Source organism: Cyprinodon tularosa, unplaced genomic scaffold (genome assembly GCF_016077235.1).
Source record: "Cyprinodon tularosa strain WSP-4 unplaced genomic scaffold, ASM1607723v1 ctg26, whole genome shotgun sequence".
Taxonomy (NCBI): Eukaryota; Metazoa; Chordata; class Actinopteri; order Cyprinodontiformes; family Cyprinodontidae; genus Cyprinodon; species Cyprinodon tularosa.
Window position 1 is genome coordinate 3,155,422 of NW_024038961.1, and position 18,196 is coordinate 3,173,617.

The 18,196-nt window shown below is 39.4% G+C and overlaps 1 protein-coding gene across 2 annotated transcripts; it reads right to left on the reverse strand.

Moving 5' to 3' along the window:
- Positions 1-786: 786 nt before the first annotated feature.
- LOC119785875 (programmed cell death 6 interacting protein) lies at positions 787-17,939 on the reverse strand. Of its 2 annotated transcripts, none has more exons than XM_038288739.1 (18): positions 17,621-17,939; positions 14,836-14,890; positions 14,687-14,756; positions 14,158-14,285; positions 13,477-13,630; positions 12,786-12,886; positions 9,478-9,609; positions 9,144-9,366; positions 7,010-7,133; positions 6,622-6,799; positions 5,596-5,707; positions 5,318-5,487; positions 4,726-4,974; positions 4,501-4,635; positions 4,298-4,392; positions 3,790-3,913; positions 3,485-3,693; positions 787-1,867 (listed from the first exon to the last, which is right to left on the reverse strand). In XM_038288739.1, exons 1-18 carry the CDS (start codon positions 17,824-17,826, stop codon positions 1,690-1,692), a joined length of 2,643 nt encoding a protein of 880 aa, XP_038144667.1. In that variant the 5' UTR covers positions 17,827-17,939; the 3' UTR covers positions 787-1,689. The 2 variants fall into 2 exon arrangements, with proteins under 2 accessions (XP_038144667.1, XP_038144668.1); XM_038288740.1 differs by having other exon boundaries at positions 9,478-9,594; positions 17,621-17,938.
- Positions 17,940-18,196: the final 257 nt, after the last annotated feature.

Consider the following 18,196-nt stretch of genomic DNA (forward strand, 5'->3'; position numbering starts at 1 on the left):
CACCATCTGCCTCCCCACACAGACACACACACAGACGGAGGAGATATGTGAAATCATTAGTTTCTTCTGACACCGAGTAAATATTCAGGGAGGATATCAGTCTTTAGAGAAATCACCTGCAGGGAAAATATGACTGGATAGGATCGCGACCTCACTGCTACGTAATTTGCATGTCATCTAAATAGGGTCTGGCCTCAGTGCTGAGAAGAGGGGGTCAAAGGGCCTCCGGTTAGACCAACGGGATGACTCACTCTCTGATTGGTTGGAAAGAAGCCATAATAACTGCAGGTGAAGTGCTGCTTCCCTCCTGTGAGCTGCAGGACTGCCCTCTTCTGGCCGCTCTTCTTGCAGGGTCGGTCAGAGGTTTAAAAACTCCCATCATCTGGATTTGGACTTTATTTAATGACGGCTCTCTTATATGATAAGATGATTATTTAACCACTTCTCAGTGGATTCTTCAGACAAATTAAGAAGTTTTAAACCCTGTTCTCACAACTTGTGTGCAGACCCACATAACCAGTCTAAATTTGCTCGACTTATTCTCCTGAGTCTTCAAACAGGAAAATCGATACTGTTGAGATACAACTTGTAAATTAACATTTCATAAACATCAGAAGGGGTGTATATATTTGGGCAAACTGCTAATACCAATATAACCAAATATGTTTATTGGATTTCCTTGATTTTGTTTGTCAGACAGAAAACAGCTTCACAAATAAAATATTCCTCCTGTTATAAACTAATTAGTAATCTCACCAAATGAATGACATTCATGCAAGCGATTAGTGCGTGTTAACTCCTGATCGACGGTTTTATTGTAAACATACACACAAACCTTCGGCTGGTTGTTGTCTCTTTTTTCCTTTTAATCACATTAGAGGCGAGGAATAAAAATAAAAACAGAGCATGAGCGGGCAGCACACAGAGATATTTTGGTTAACAACATACAGATTCCTATTTATATATATATTTATATAATAATAATCATTTCTCCCACTTGTACAGCCTTTGATTGTAACACAGATGAACCCACGATCCCTGGGTGAAAGAAGGAAAACAGAAAACAAACCAAAACCCTCCGTCTTTAACTACAATAGAAAAACCTACAGTCATCTGTTTTTTTTTTATACACGAGTGAGGCATCGGTATTCGTTACAAAAATAGGATTATAGCCGACAGAGAAGCTGTGATTAACAGGGCGAGGGAGTGACTAGAAATGACCGCTCGCCCAGACGACCCTCCGAACCAGGTAAAGGAAGAGTCCGTCTGATTCGTCCGTAAGTGTTTATTTATACAGCAGTCCACCTCATTCAAGGAGTCAGTTATCAGAGGGAAGGGGTTAGAGCTTAAATTTATCAACTAAATTGTAGAAAAAGAGCAAAATAACCTCAGGAGGAAAGAGACTGGGATTAGTGGAGTGGAGAAAGAGGAAGTTGTTTAGGAAAAGTGCTGTTTGAAAACTCAAGAGAGAAATCAGAAAGAGTTTGTAGTGAGGAAAAAATTTAAGTTTAGGATATTTTGAAAAAAAAAAGTGCAAAGCAGCTCTGAGGTCCTCTCTCCTACAGCTGCTGATGGCGAGAAAAACTTAAAGTTTAAGATGAATGTGGAAGATTGAAATGAAGTGTTATTGCTGAGGATATTTTTCTTTTTTTGGTGTTAACGTGTGAAAAGAGGGGATGGAGGGCGGAGTTATTGTTGGGGGTAGTAGGGTTGATGAGGGGGCTGCTGTGGGTAGCCAGGGTAGGGCTGTCCTGCTGGGGGCGCTCCTGGGTATCCTCCCTGCCCAGGGGTAGGCTGGTAGGGCATGTAGGGCATGTTGTACTGGCCGTAGGCGTAAGGATTGTAGCCCATAGACATCTGGTAGAATCTGCCGAAAAAAAGAGAGGTATAAAAATTAAAATATCCACATGCAGTAATTCAGAGCCAGAATATGCTTTTAATTCAGCATGCAGACGCAGATTTAGGTAAAGATGCATCCACAGAGTCTGGCAACAATTTTATGTACTTCAGAACTTTTAAAACGTATTAAAATCACAACCTGCCAAGTTTTTAGTAAGAAGATATGTGATCTACCAACTCTTTAGATCTAGAACCTGACATTTATATCTATTCCTCCTTAAAAAACAGTATTCCTGTAACCAGTGTTGTTTAGGCTCATGTGCAGCACCAGGCCAACAAGTTTTAAAATATAATCTTTAAGGTCGGATTTTTTCCCCAAAACAGGATCATGTTTATAAATGAAGTGGTACAGTCAGACATGGCTGAGGAATGGACTAACTAATTCCTCAGCTTTTATTTTTTATAATTCAGAAACTATCATTTTCCGGCACAGTTTTTTGCCTCAAGACAAGATTTCTATTAAAAAAAATATTCTCTATGATGTACAGTAAGAGTTTGATGCTGCAACTGTTAAACTAGCGGAAATGATAGAGAAAGCACAACTCCATCTAAATCACCTTTATTCAAATGGAAGTTTGATCTGTAGTCCAGGAAATGCTGCTTCCACTACTTCCTGTTTACTACAGCCAAGCGTAACATCCACCCCACGCTTGGCATCCCCTGGCTAGTTCACTCCAATGGATGGAAACATGTCCAATTTGTATTTCATTTTCACATTTTAAGAGTTTGCTCAATATTCTCATAATTGGATGGAAGCACTAAATAACTCAGAATAATTGCTTTCTAAAATCAAAAGCCCACGAGATGCAGACATCTACCCTGTATTCTGTTATCCAGTCATCTGGCGTCTCTCTCAAATAAACAATCAGGCAGTGTCTTTGCTCTAGAGAGGGGGCGGGGCTTGGGTGACTCAAATTCACAAAATTATGAACCAAACAAAAAGGATCACATGAGCTACACTTTAACTAGCTGCGATATAAAGTAGATCAAAATAATTGGGTCACATCATAAAAGATCGATTTTCAAAAAGAACTTCCAGTATGCGTGGATACTGTATTACTACTTTGGAAAAGGTGCTGAAGGATATGCTATACATTGTTAGAAAGGTGAGTTTCTCTAGTTACATATGGTAGTTTAGATATCTAGATAGGGAGTCTGTCTTCTGCGAAGCTGTTTTTTTGAGAGACGGCCATGTCTTTGGGACCTTGACATGTCCTCACTGCTGTATAAACAAGTATTTGTTCAAAACTCCTTTGGCATTTTCTTTAGGAACTTTAAAGCCTTCTATTGTGAGAATTTTTTATTTTATTTTTAGAGACAGGGAAACGTGACTGCCAAACCCAGTTAAGTGGGTTATTTTATTGATTGTAAAGATTTGGTATGTAAACCCCAGACTGTTAAAAATCATTTAGAAAAAAATATTTCTTTTAATTACATTTAATAGTCAATTCTCAGGCAAAAATTCAGGAAGAATGTGTTGTCAATAAAGGCTGAAAGTTGAGTTTTATCACATGAAATTCTCAACAAATTAATGAAGAAACTCAACAAAAAACAACTAAACTCTCATCTGAGAAAGAAAACTCACCCTTGGTAGCCTTGGTAGGTGGGATAAGGTGGTCCCTGAGCCTGAGAGGGCGGAGCCACAGCGGGAGGGTTACTGGGAGGAGGGCCAGTGGGTGCTGGGCTGGCAGGGGTGGCAGACGCTGCCTGAGGGGTGAAGCTGGGAGGAGGTGGTCTGGAAGGAGGCTGAGGTTTCTGCTGGGGCTGCTGTTGGACTTGTTGAGGTTGTTGAGCCTAAATTATTAAAAAATAAATAAATAAACGGAAGAATTAGAACAAAACAGGGTGATGGTTACAAGAAATCATCAATGGGTTGGATTTGTGGCTTACAAAGACTGTTCTGGGAGCAGGGGTTGGACCCGGAGCAGGGGCGGGAGCTGCGGGGGTGCTCTGGTAGGCAGGGACATTGAAGGATGGAGCACTGGGCTCGCGGGCGATGCTCTGCTGCAGTTCCCTGAAACAACAAGTTAAACATCACTACAGGCCATGAACAGAGTCTCCTTCTGTTAAAATCGCCTTTATTGAACCGGCTCCCATTAACAAAAGGCCAGCATCCTGCAGAATACCTTCTCTATGCAATAAAAGAGGAATTAAATCTGGAAATATAATATTAATCATCGTTTCTCTACTTTTAAACTTGAAGTTCAATGTTTTTTCAGCATGCCAATTGGCCCCATGGTTTAATTATTCTCTACATTTTAAAGATGAGTCTAGACTGTTTTGCTGTCAAAACAAAGGTATGGTTTATCCTTGGTTTAAAAGTACCACTCTGACATCAGGTATGCAGTTCACGCCCTGCTTCTTCTGTCATCACAAACCTAATCCGGTCATTACGTACTTGAGCAGCTCATCACGCTCCGTCTTGCGAGCAAAAACGATGTCGCTGCATTTGTTTTGGAACTTAAGCAGGATCTCCGTCAAGTCGTTGTAGAACTGAAGAGAGGAAACAAAGAAGAGGGCAGAATAAAATGACCTGGTTTGAAGGAAAAAAAGAAGAGAAATCTGTAGAAAATAATGCAGATGCTGCAGCAGAGAGAGTACCTTGGTCCCTTCGCGCAGGTTGTTGCAGATCTCGACGTAGCTGTCGTGAGCAGAAGCCAGCTTCTTTAGGACCTCCTCCCTCTGGTTGGCCTCGTTGTTGGACTGCTTCAGGCTGCTGAACTCCTGGTGGGCCGTCTATGGAGACATTCGGGAGCATTGATTCCCGCTGGAGAATAAATTCTTTCAACAATGCAGAGCAACGTCAACCATGCGCTCCCAGTATACCTGAACGTTTCCCAGCAGCTCTTCCTGTTTAGAGAGGCTGGCAGACACCTTCTGGTTGTAGCTGCCGTACGACTGGTCGAGCTGGGACAGCGACAGCTGCTCTTCGTTTATGGCTCCGTCCTGGGCCAGCGCCTTCAGGAAGGTGGTCGACATATCAAACGTCACCGCCTTGATTTCCTCCTCCACGGTCTCTCTCTCTTTCTTCACCTCTTCCAGCTGGGCCAACAGGGAGCGCAGGACGTTCACCACCTGTAGGGGAGGACGTGTTTATCAATCTCCATCCCGCCATCACTGTCAGGATGACGACAGGCCACATCCCAAACGCTTTCATGTTTTCCTTAAGCGGGGCAGCACTGTAGCCAAGGAGATGTGAACTTCCTCTCCCTCAGTTCTGCTTGCGAAGTTGTTTAAGCTCCCCAGTGACACTCAACGCAGAGTCAGCGAACAATATGAAAAATGGTTTGGAAACAGCCAGAAAGCACAAAACGTCCTCTAGGGGGGTTAAAGAATGTGCTTGAAAATTCTCTAAAAAAAAAAAAACCAGAACAGTGGAAAAAAAAAGAATAGACCAAACAAAAGATGGCAGACAGACCTCGCTGCCTTGCAGCGTCTTGGTGGGGTTGGCCGAGGGGATGGCGGCATTGAGCTCGTTCTGGGGTTTACACAGCAAGGCGATCATGTCGCACTGAGCGTTGTAGCGGTCCCTCACCACCTGGTCCGCCTGCACCGCCTTGTCCAGGATGTTACGGAAGTTGTTTCCCTCTGGGAGGAAGTAGAGAGGGGGGTGAAATGGATGCAGCGGTGAATAAGTGGCCATTAATAACGGAGGACAGGCTTGGCAGATGGTGGCCAAAAGAGGCCGAGGTGTACCTGCACGAAGGGGCTTATACAGATCTCCAGAGGGGGTTCTGTTCCAGCGCTGGTTAAACTTGCTCCTCAGCTCATTGTCTGTTGTCTCTTCATCATCCAGCATTTTCAGAGACTAAAACAAACACATTAACAGATTTAAATATCATACAGACAAAAATCAATGTACAGAACTTCAGCCTCTTTATTCTGGGATTCGATTCCATGAATAAACACTGAGAAGGGAAGTGATCCCCCAAAGGTGTTGCTCTATCACATACAATCCTAAAAACAATACATATGAGGACGAAATTAAAATACTCCTGCAGAAGAGCTATAACCAAACATCACAGGATTTTAGTCCTGGTGGAAAGCCAAAATAAACAATACAAATTATTTAAAAAAAAGTCAACTTACAGCTTAATGTGGCAAATAAACTAAAGCTGACTTTATGGAAGCTCTGTTCGTCTTTTATTAAATAGCAACTAAACAGAACGCTTCAACAGTTTCTAACAGAAAATCTGAATTTTATCCTTTAATAGAAATAGTCTGAAATCAATATGCAATAATGATAAAAATACTAAGGGTCCTAATTATCTTGAATCTGTACTTTTCAACTACTACAACAAACATGGAAGCAGAACATGTTTTTTTTTTTAGTTTTACGTTTTTCCTCCCATCTGTTTAATTGTTTGTCAGCAAGATGTTAAAAACATGCTGGCTGGAGATGATTAGACTGATAGTCCTTGGCCCAAAGATCAGTGGATTCAATTCTGTGATGATTCTGATCTGGGATTCACGCCATTCCTAATCATTCAGGGCTTTTTGGTATTAATTTGCTTTTCTGGTAGCCTTGGCAGAAACGGGTAACATTTATGAAGTCCAAGCCAGCTATTAAAGAGAATTACATACACAGGCTGCTTTGACAAAAAATCAGAGCCATATGGCAATCATGCTGTAAGAAGTCTGTAGTTCTCAAAGTCTCTACTTTTATGAACATATTGAGGACTTCATTGAACAGGTTAGGTCGCTGCTGTGACCTCCACCGACCTCGTCCAGAATCTCTCGGTTACGAGTCAACAGCTCAGGAAGGTCTCTGATCAGCTTCTCGATGTTCTGCAGCCCTCCCTGCTCCACGATTGACCTGGACTTCTCAGCAATGGATTGTGGGATAGAGTCCCCAGACAGATCCTCCAAGGCAGCAGGCAGGTTCAGAGAAGCCAACACCCTGATAGAGTTAAAAATTATCTGTTACTGCAGGCCTTTAATCAGCCAACAGAAAAATTTAAAACAAAAGTACAACTTTTAAGGGTTTCTAATGTAAATATCACCTCAGATCACCAGACTTGTCATGATTTTCTACAATGCCTACAAACAAAGGGTTCACAATGCTCTAAAGAAATGAATGCAGGTCGTCTAGTGATGATGAACATCGTACCCGTTACAGAGGTTGGTGGCCTCCCTCATTGTTCCCACCAGTCTGTTCACCGTGTCAGCCTTCCTCTGGCCGTAGATGCCCATGGACTGCTGCACGGCCATGGGAACCATCTTCTCAAATAGATCTAAAGGGTAAAGATTATTATGAGCACATTCAGAGAAATGTATTATGTTACTAAACGATAAGTAAAAAGGTCAAACAGAGGGGTTAAAATCAAATTCAGAACATTCAAATATATTTTGTTTTATTTTCATCTAAGAAGCACATTTGTATAATGTCAGAGGAAAATGGTTTGATTTTGGAAAAAAAAAGTTAAGGACAGATTTATTTTGTTTTATTGGCACAAGCAGAAAAAAAGTCTTCTGCTTGTACCCAAGGAGAAACCAAAAGTTATTTTAAATTTAAAAGCAGACATCAACGTTCCCTTTTTTTTAACCTACTATTTATTTATTACATATAATTCATTTATTTTTCCCTTGGATTCTTAAGAAACTTCAATATTGTTGTTGGTTGTACGCTAGAAATATTTTAAGTTATTTTTATTCAAATAAACATTTTGATCTTTAGTATTCTAATGTATGCATTTCTTTTCTTTCTACGGAATTTCATTGTAAACTGGAAACAATCAGAAAAAAAGGTCTTGATAATAATATGCAGGTAGATTTTATAGGTGTTCCACATCTTGTGACTGGAAAAAACACGTAAAGCAGCCAAGTTACACACAAAAATATATCTTTAAATACACTTTTATAAAAGAGTGAAAAATGTAATGAGGGAGATACTTAGGGGAACGGAACTGACAGAATGTAGACATATTTATATATAAATTTAGAAGTTTTATGAATATTATGTAAGTCATATAGCCTAGTAAACTAGCCCCACCCGCAAGTGGCCAAAATAATTGTTTCCTGCGAGTTTGGTCTAGCCTCGGTCAATGCCCCAGGCCCTAGAACTGGCGGACCAATCACAAAGCAGAGATGTGTTTTGAATTTTTGGATGCAAAGCGAGCTGGGTTTTGATGGCGGGGCGCCAAAGCCGTGTGACGCTGGAGAAAGTGCAAAAAGGAAGATGGCAACAACTATTGAACAGTTCTCGTTTGACTCAGCTTTTGGAATCAGTTTTGGAAGGATTAGACTTGGGGTTTTCGTTGAAACGTGAGCAGGAAGAGGCTCTATGTTCATTAATTTTTCAGAAGGACGTATTTGCTGTTTTACCGACAGGCTGTTTGTTTACACTCCCCCACCATCTTTCTGTAGCACTTACTACATCACAGTCAGTTGTTCTCATTGGTCAGAGCGTTGGTCAATAGACACAGACAGCAGTTTGAAAGACAATGGGTTGTTCTCATCAACAATCTTCCAATGTCTCATTCATCGGGGCCAGACTAAATTACACATTTAATCTCACATTTAGTCTGGTTTATCAGGGTATAAGTCATAGGTATATCAGGAGGTTTTAGCAAATGAAGCAAATGTTCTGATAAAATTAGTTAAAGACAGTTACCAAAAGGATTGTGTGAAATCAGAACATTCTTGATCTACATTTGCTCTTTATGCATCACAATTATTTGAAAGTTTCCAACACGGATAGAGCGGGTTAAATCAGATCCACTAACATTAAAGCTTTGGTGGAAACTGGTAGACGGTCACAAAGCTGTAGCCACTATAAACCCTTAGGGAGGGCTATCCATGTCAGTTTGTGTAATGTAGGGGTATGGAACAATGTAGATTCAACTTGAGACATAAGATGTTCCTCAAGAGCCCACATTCTCAAATAAATATGCTCAGGTATCCAGCAGAGTCCACCGAGGATGGTGGACAGCAGCTGTGCTGATACATAAACAAAACCAAGACCAAAAAAAAAAAAAAAAAAAAAAAAAAAAACACAGAACAAAGGAACATCAAGGAAAAATCCTAAACATGTATCGTATGCATGCTCCTTAGGTGGGGGTTGTCCACCACACCCTTTAGGGTAATCTTTAATCTCTGTGGATTGTTTTCTAATATGTGAAACAAGAAACCGATCCAATAGGGAGGACTCTTTAATGCCCGTTTTTTTGCAGATCTCTGATCTAAAAGGGACTTTAGTGTCTCTGAAGTGTGACAGCGGTGGTTTGGTTTCTGTATAATCATACCTGTGAATTTCTGGCTGAGTGGAGGCGTGATAGCCGTGGCTTTGACAAGCGCTGCCTTGCCGATGTGTTCCAGGTCTTTGACTTCAGGCACGCGGTCATGGTAGATGAAGTCATTGTCTTTCTTGGCTGCTGTGAGGGCTCGGTTGATCTTGTCAGTCAGCTCCTTCACGCTAACATACTCATCATAGCGAGATGCGACAGTCTTCACCAGCTCTGCTGCATGCTGCAGTGAGACAGTTGGCTTCATACATATAATTTCTTTCTCATGTTTTCCTCATTGCTCTGGGCATTACATCACGATGACAAAAGGCCAAACTGCGGGAAATGAGATTACCTGCAGACGAGCAATCTCTTCTCCAAAACGCTTCTTCTGCTTGGCAAGGATACTCTGATGCAACTCGGCGTTGGCCTGCATGATGCAGTGCTTGGCCGCCAGCACTGGCAGCACTTCCTGAAAATAAAAATACTGACCAGGGAGAGGCAACCACAGAGCAACACACAAGGCACACGAACATGAAAAATGCACACACACGCGTGCATTACAGCAAGGCAAACCAAAAGGAGGGAAAAAACACATCAGGAAGGTCAAGTCACAAACGGCATCATGGAAGCCAAAATAACGAGGAGGCACGAGCAGCGGGTCGGGATGCGGCAACATTTAACAGCACAACATAAGCACGCACGCGCACACAGACGAGAGCCGGCACAACAGCAAGGATGCAGGGAGGAAAAAAAATAAAATAAAAAAAAAGACAACAGGAGAGAGAAACAGAAGAGGCCATGAGTGCTTAACTTTGCAGCAAAAGCTGCTACACCTCAAAGCAACACCCAGCAGGTCTGCGTGTTTGTGTGTGTTACAGGAAACCTCCAGCTATAACACAGACCCTGCTTTCCAGGTACGCCTTCCAGTAACCGCCTTTCAATCTTTAATGTCCAGGTATTACAAACATCAGCTCTATTTTACGCATCAGGGCTAATATGACGCTTTGCAGAAATCGTATTTAGTTTTTGTTTAGACAAATTTTCAGCATTAGGCAAGATCCGGTATGAGATTTTCATAGGAAGCTAACTGTTTGTAAACAAATCAGGGCTGCCATGTTAATAGAGTCATTCCAAAGGATTTATTTAAGAATAACCATTGAAGGTAAACCTATATACCATGTGAACTAGTATTTAAATGAGTAAATATCTAACATCCAACTGCCAGTAAATGCAGTGTAACATGATATGCGAGCTCTGATGTGCCATTTCTCTGTTCTGTTCTGCTGGTGGGGAGGAAAGAAAAAGACAAGAACAGAAGTCTACTATTTAATGATACACCCCTCCCCCACTTGTTGCTACACGCTTTTGTCTTATTAACAAAGAATTTCAAGCACCGAGACATATTTCTAGCTGTAAAAAAAAAAGATGGAAGGAGCACCTTTCATCATGGGTGTTTTAAAACTAAAGAAAACAATAAGGACGTTAAATCATTTAAGCAGCTGACTCAAACTGCTACTAGCCTGACAAATAACCAGATAATAAGTAGTTTTAGATGTGTTAGTCCATAACAGCAAGAACAAAAAAATGAATAATATTCTGTTAGACGAGCACTAAACTCCCTAAAATCAATGTAACAATAAATAAATTGCATAGCTGACATTTTAACAGCTTTAATAATCAGTATAGTACATTATTTCTTTAACTTAACATTGAAACTGTGTTGCTGCTATAAAAGGCTGCCATACTGTTAACAAAACAATAGTTTTATCAAAGCCTAAGTCTCATCCAAATTTTTTAAAATTATTTTAGAAATTCTGATTCTTATAATTAGATTTTGCAAACTTGAAGCATACAAACTTTCTAATAAAAAATATCCCAATAAAATCCGCAAACATGATAAAAAGATTAATCAAAACTGATTATATTTTGTGGTTCTGTGGTTGTGACCAAAACCGTGAATTAATTTTCTTGCCCTTCAGAATAAACGCTTACAGCCTGAAGGTTTGTATGTTTCAAAGAGTCAGGAGGTCGCTTTTTGAGTTGCTCATGACTTGTCGGTGTGAAATCAGTTAGAAAGAAAACGGCTCCGCTGTGGTTCAGTTAAAACCAACTAATAACAGTGGAAATAGGATGAAGGACCAGTGAGAACAGAGAGGCCAGAACAGTCCCACAACCTGTCTCACATATACAAGAAAAAAACAAGACACACAAAACCACTTCATACAGAGTCTGACATCTGGATGTTCTTTTCGCACTGAATACATGGGTTATGCCTGGATCACATGGCAAGACAACATTTTCTAGCCACGATATTCCCCTTCAGAGACTCCCTGAATTTGTCTATGGCTTTTATGATAATCTTTTAAGATAATCCTGCTGTTTGTGGCACATTAAGAGTGATCTGGTCTGTTTGGAATCTGTATATGGATTAGGATACTACTGGCAGCCAATGAGAAACCTGCCACAAGATAGTGGTTAAAGTGGAACCACCAACCATTGATGAATGGATTGACAATGTCCACCAGATTTGTCTCATGGAGAAAATATATTTATCCCTCAAAGTTGTGGTTTGGTCTAAAAACGGAATATGTTGAAACCAACCAGATCAAATTTCAGTTGACTACATATGTGGCTGGTGTGAACCAGCCCTACGTTTTTGGTTTGTGATGGGGCACTCCTCTATTTCCCTCTGTTCTTGTTGTTCCCAGTTGAAATGGTTGGTAGTCCATAAAAGAAAATCTCAGGAGGGCATTATGGACAAAATCATCTAAACATTTTGTATCTATTCTTATATGACCTTAAACAACTAAGGCTTTAAATGATGTAATTGAGGGAAATTTGCCTCCCTCTATAAAATGATAATCTTAAAAAAAAAAATCTCATGACATATTAGCATGCTAAAGTCTGTTTTAGAGTTAGCATTAAGTATACTAAAATTTTATTTTTCCTCATTATTTGTACATTCAAAGGCAATACGTTTGCTAACCTTACTATCATGCCATGAGCTCGCCTGTCACATGACAACTAATGTGGTTGCAAGTAGACAAAGGTTGAAAAGTTACATTCAGTGGTGGAAATGACAGTGATCCCTAAGGACAGGTGTTCTTTACTGAAAAATAAATAAAATGATAGAATATATTTTAAGCACAGGATATGAATTTGTGGGCCATTTGTCAATTAAGTCGCTGTTGAATCAAATTCAATTTCAGTTTTATAAGGAACTGAGAGTCCAAAACCTGACCAAGGGACAAATGACATATAACTAAAACACTCAATTTAAATCCATATTTTATATAATATAAATAGTAATTAATCTATCCATAGGTTGGTCTTTGTGTCTAGAAAGAGCAGCATGAATAAAAATTGACAAATGTGTTTTTGTTTTTCTCATTTCTTCCTGGGACACAAATTCTTCAGTAGTTGGAGATCCCCCATGTATTGTGTTGTGTGTTCCATTTAACTGTACACCAGACAGAGCAGGACCAAACCTGCTGACTCTGCGACGTTTTACTGTCATGTCGGGGGGGGGGGGTCTCTTAGGTTTGGAAAATAAGCAGCAAATTTTGAAATCTTTCCCTGTGAACCAGGCATTTCTGGGAATTACGTTTAAGCCGTTTAGCAGTGGTAACATGTTACTCTGTGATGGTTTTGGTGACCTACCTTTGGGAGGTTGTCCTTGTACTGGCACTGCTTGAAGGCTTCGCCATAGTAATCTGCAGCCTGATTGGCCAATTTCGCAATCACAGCATCTTTCATCCGGTCTGTTGAATAAAAAATAATGTTTACAGCCAAATCAGAACAAAAAAAGAGCTTAGTACATATCTGAGGTTAAAAAAAAAATAACTATCTATACTTTTGATCAAACATATTGTGCAATGATAAGATTCTCTTGCCTTTTAAAGTTGATAAATGTATTTCCCAATCATAGGCCAAAAACTAATTTAAAAGTAGGTAGTTAACTCTGCAGATTAAGTCTATTTTTCAAAAGAGGGCTTACTCCATTGTGTAATATAGAAAACTATTATTTAAATGACTAACGAGCAACTTTGCAGACAGAATCAGGGCAGATTTTTTTTTTTTTGCAGCCTAGATTAAAACAGCACCTGTCATCTTTAGAAGTTTATCAAGACATAAAAAAAGCACAGTGTGGTTTAATTGGAGACTTGCTAAGTTTGCTCTAGTCAGTAAAGAAGTAATTGGAGGCTTTTTTGTGATTCACATCTTAAAAATGTGCTGGTGTCCCATTTATAGGACATCTAAGAAATATGAAGCACAATTCAAAGGCAGCAGTAGCAACGCCGTTAATGACAACATGATGAAACATTGCAGGGTCACTTCTCGTTTTTATTACCTGAGGTGGCTTTGAGGAAGAAGACCTCCTGGGCTTGGGCCAACATGATGGTGCTCAGAGTTCCTACAGTTTCAGGGCAGATGTCCATGGTAGGCTCTCTGTTTAACGCAGAAAGTACTGTGTCCTTGATGTGACTGAATGCTCCACTGGCCAACTGGAAGATAACAAAAGAGATCAGATCCACCTTTTATTAGAATCTGATGTCAATCAGAAAAATGAAGCATACAAAGGACTCACTAAGGAAAGGTGACTATGGAGAAAAAATGATAAAGAACGTTATTGTTATGATCTAAATCACAATCTGGATTTAGGATATTTTAAAAAAAGGATTCCTTCACATTGTGAAATAGTTCAGTTTGCTTCCTAATTCGTTAATTTTTCTTCTTCTTCTAATCAATACAAGTACTCTTGTATCATATTCTGTATCATACAAGTCTGAAAAAACCCGTCATAGGCTAGCAGTCATAACCATGCCAGGGTATGATCTGTGGTCCATCTAAGGGTTCAGGATTTGGTTAAAGCACCCATAAAACAAGGTTAAAAGCTTTCCAAAGGTTTTAAGTGAATGGAGCCTAGATTCCTAATCTGCCATGATCCAAATATATTATTTTCCTCTAAATTAGGTATAAACATCTCAAGATACAAAGAAAAAAAAACCCTGCTGAGCAAACCTAAACTCACCTGGTAGAATCTAGCAGCAGCTTTGAGACACTCGTCGTTATCAGTGTTCTGCTCGACGGCAATTTGACTGGCCAGAGCTGCACAGTTGAACAACACGCATGTCTTCTCGTAGCCCAAACTGGCCAAAGCTGCAAGATGATAAACAGTCAAAACAAAAAAATCTATTTTTACCTAAAATTATTATAGGACATGGCTGAAAACATTAACTTATCCACAATAATTCAATACCAAGAACCTAAGGTCAAAATAATGATGTTACTATTGGGATATCAGTGAGGAACAAAGTTTATACAAATGAATCAATATAGATCTTGCTAATTTTTTAAGAACACAAAATACTAAAAAGAGGACAAATTCAGTGTTAGGTGGAATCATTTATCTGTTCGTTTTCATATCTAGGTGAAAGTGACAAAGGAAGTTAAATAAATAAAGAAAACAAGACAAAATGTACCCCACTTGGCAGAAACTGATATATTAATGATTTTCTGTTATTTTATCTCCCAAAAAGGTTAATTTAAGTGTTACTCACAGAGCTTGACAGAGCCGCCGAAGAGGGATCCTTTATCAAAGGCATCCTTCCATGTGAAGGTGAGGCAGAGCTGCAGAAACAGAAGCAAGCTTTGTGTTCAAGTTCCTCTCTGTTTAAATGAACCAGAGTCATATGTGCTGCTCAGTTACCTGGTTTTCAGAGAAGGGAAACTTGGGCTCAATAGCACACAGCTGATCATAGTATCTGAAAAAAAAAAAAAAAAACAGAATCAAAACTTGTTCTGCTCTCATTGTTTTGTGGCGTATAATGCTGCCTGTATTGCTTAACAATGCAATAGACAAAGTGAAAGGAAGGAGAAGAGCTACTGACTAACATTTTTTGGATCAGGTTTAGTGACAGTAATAGATGTGACATCACTGCAGATGTGCAGTTTGGGAAATACTGCACCAATCGGAAATCTGTCAATGACTCAGGATAAAAAATACCAAGGCAGGCAGGCAGGCAGGGAAACACACACAGTCAGCAGCGTTTGGACTCATAATACCTGTGACGTGATCTAAACTGTTTATTTTTAACTTTAAGATAAAAACAGACAGGGAATCCCCAATCACTAGGAGGTCAACTATTCTATTCTTCAAAAGAGTAAAGGCATCAACAAAAACTGGCTTTCTAAGCAGAACCCCCATCCAGTGTGTTTCCATTACAGACACACAAGGACTCGGTTGTGTGTTCGCGCAGGAAAGCTGAGACGAGGCGTGCCTCATGGCTGAACTAAAGAGAGGGTGAGGAAAATAATGTCCCATGCAAACACTGGTCTCCAAGGTAACACCAAGTAGACTCGTCGCTCTGACTACCTGGCATGGAGCAGGAATAGCGAAGTCCAAGAAGCAAAACAACAAACAGCCGATTCATTACAGACGTTAGTCTAAAACAATCTACTAATATCAATTGCATTTCACAGAAAAAAAGGGGAAAAAATGCATGAAATAAGACAAAAGAAACACAAAGTTTGTTTAATGGTATTATTTTCAGGGGTAATTTAATGACTGAGAACTTATTTAGCAAGGAATTTAGAGGGATCCTGAAAAGATCTGTTCATCCACGGATAGGAGCTTATTTCCACAGCATCTGCTCTTATCCGAGACTTTTTCACTATTGATTAAATGAATCAATCTGAAAAAGCTCTTACCATTTTCTGTAAGTGCATCAATAAAAGCATGTTTTTTTTGTGCATAAATGGGGATCACCTTGTTTTTCTTTATGTAAATTTAAAGAACCAATGGGCACCTCAAGCACAGTTTACTCTAAAATATTAATGCTTTTTCATACAAAAAAATAAATAAAAGAACTATCAATCAGACTATAAAATAAACAGAAAACCAATAATGCCCAGGAAGTTTAGTTCATCTCTGATTCTCACTCTTAACCCAGTGTATACAAACATCAGTGGGGAATCGGCTCTGGTTAAGCACTTTGTAAAAGAGCAAAGAGGATTAATATAAAGGTGCATCTTTATTGTAAAGCTACCAAAACAGAAGTAAAGTTGTGCCCAAAAGTAAAAAATCAAGTTGACAAAGCTTGTATGACATAAATCACATGACCTGCAGACCATTTGTTCTGCACTGCTTCAGTATTTGATCCCTTCCATTTTTTAGCTATAAATAACATTTGAAAAAGGATGTTGACAAAGCATATAAAAACAAAATAACTGTTCAGATAGTGGCAAAGTGGTCAGGAGAAAAAAACATGGAGGATAACAATTAGGAATGTAAATACCAACACATTCACAGAGCCTTGTCTTTATGCTTCAGGAATGAGTCAGAACCATGACTAACATAAAAAGGGCAAAGTTTCTCTGAATAAGAGATAGAAAAGATAAAAATAAACTATGTTGGATAAAAATGGGTAAAGGTTTTAAGTCAAAGAAAAACAATATAAAGTTATTACTGAGGTTTCAGTCACCAAATAAAGGTACAAATTATTTAAAGCAGCCTGGCAGCCAAAATGGAGAAGACGGAAACTTTGTTAAAGCCTAGGTGAACAATGTGCACTGTACAGTTCCTTTATGCAAAGCAGATAGAAGCAGGGACGTTTTGTTAAATATACCAGCCTGATAGGGAAAAGTAAAGGGACTTTTAATGTGGTGCTCTCTATACATACTCATAAAAATACATCTCTGCACTGGATGCATTGCTGTGATTAGGTTTTCACTTGATTTTTAGAAATTACGTTTTTTTTAATACTACATTTACTATTTCCATTATTCAATTAAATATAATCCAAGTTATAATGTGTAGTAATCCTCTACGTTTAGTTTAACTTTAATGTAGTTTGTGTTGGGGTTTTTCTCTCTGTGAATAATAATAAACTATTTTATTCATCACTTTATTATTTATGATTTTTTATTTCCATGCTTATTCTAATTTAGTTCGTAATGTATTTGTTTCATTAGATATCTGTAAACTGCTGCTTTTATTGTATGGAAAGCACTTTCTGATTTTACAAGAGCTCTATGAGAAAATGCTGTTCTTTCCTAATTGATCGGCTGGTGATGCAGACCAGGAATGACTAAGCTAAAAGAGGGAAGCTGGAGTTTGCGCTCACTGTGTGTTTAGTTCATATTTATTATGTTACAATAGAGCGTTGTATTATGATTAACATAATTTGCGTTTCATGTGGGAGAAACAGTTCAACTGAAAGCATCAGTATACGAGTTATTGTGACAGAAAATACAGCAGTTATGAAGTAGACTGACAGATAAACAGTAGTTCGTTTAATAAAACCAATAAGCGAGATTCTACAAGTGTTCATAAATCCGGAATTTTAGCTTTTTAGCTCTCAAGTTAGCCGCTAGAAGCTAACTCCTCTGGGTGCGGCAACTAAGTTAAATAAAGAAAGCCAAGCGTAACGTCGATTCTATTCGTCTAAATTTTTATTGTAGCTAATTTTTTCTGCCTTTCAGTCGGTTTTTACCTCAGTAGGATTTCCAGAGAGCTCTCGTGTTTATCGAGCGGCCTTCCCAGAGCGCTCTTGCGAAGCTTGTTCAACTCCTCCACGGCTCGAAGGTACTCTAACTGCTCCTCGCCAGATGGATAAGAGGCTGTGACGAACTTCGACAGCGGCTTCACCAGGTCCACTTCGGATGACTTTTTTAACGGGACTGAAATAAACGTTGCCATTTCGGCCCGTGACGACTTTAACCGAGCTAAGAATCAGGCACAGAAATCTTGGGCAATGAACACAAACAACGGCCACCGACCCACTTCCTGGATACTGACAGAGGACGTCAATTACGTCATGGACAACGGTAAGCGAAACTGCGCAGACTCGGATATGATTCCCTACTTCTTCTTGAGATTGTTTATGGCGGTTGGCAAAAAAAAAAAAACTGCCAATTTTTCCAACAAGAATATTTCTTCTGCAATTGAAGTCCGTTGGGCTTTTGTTAGTATTGTTTCCTTTCCCCAATTCCTGGTGATGGCTTTCTTGGCTTCTACCTGAAGTATTGTGATTAGATATTCATCATTGCTGTTATACTGCACCATACAG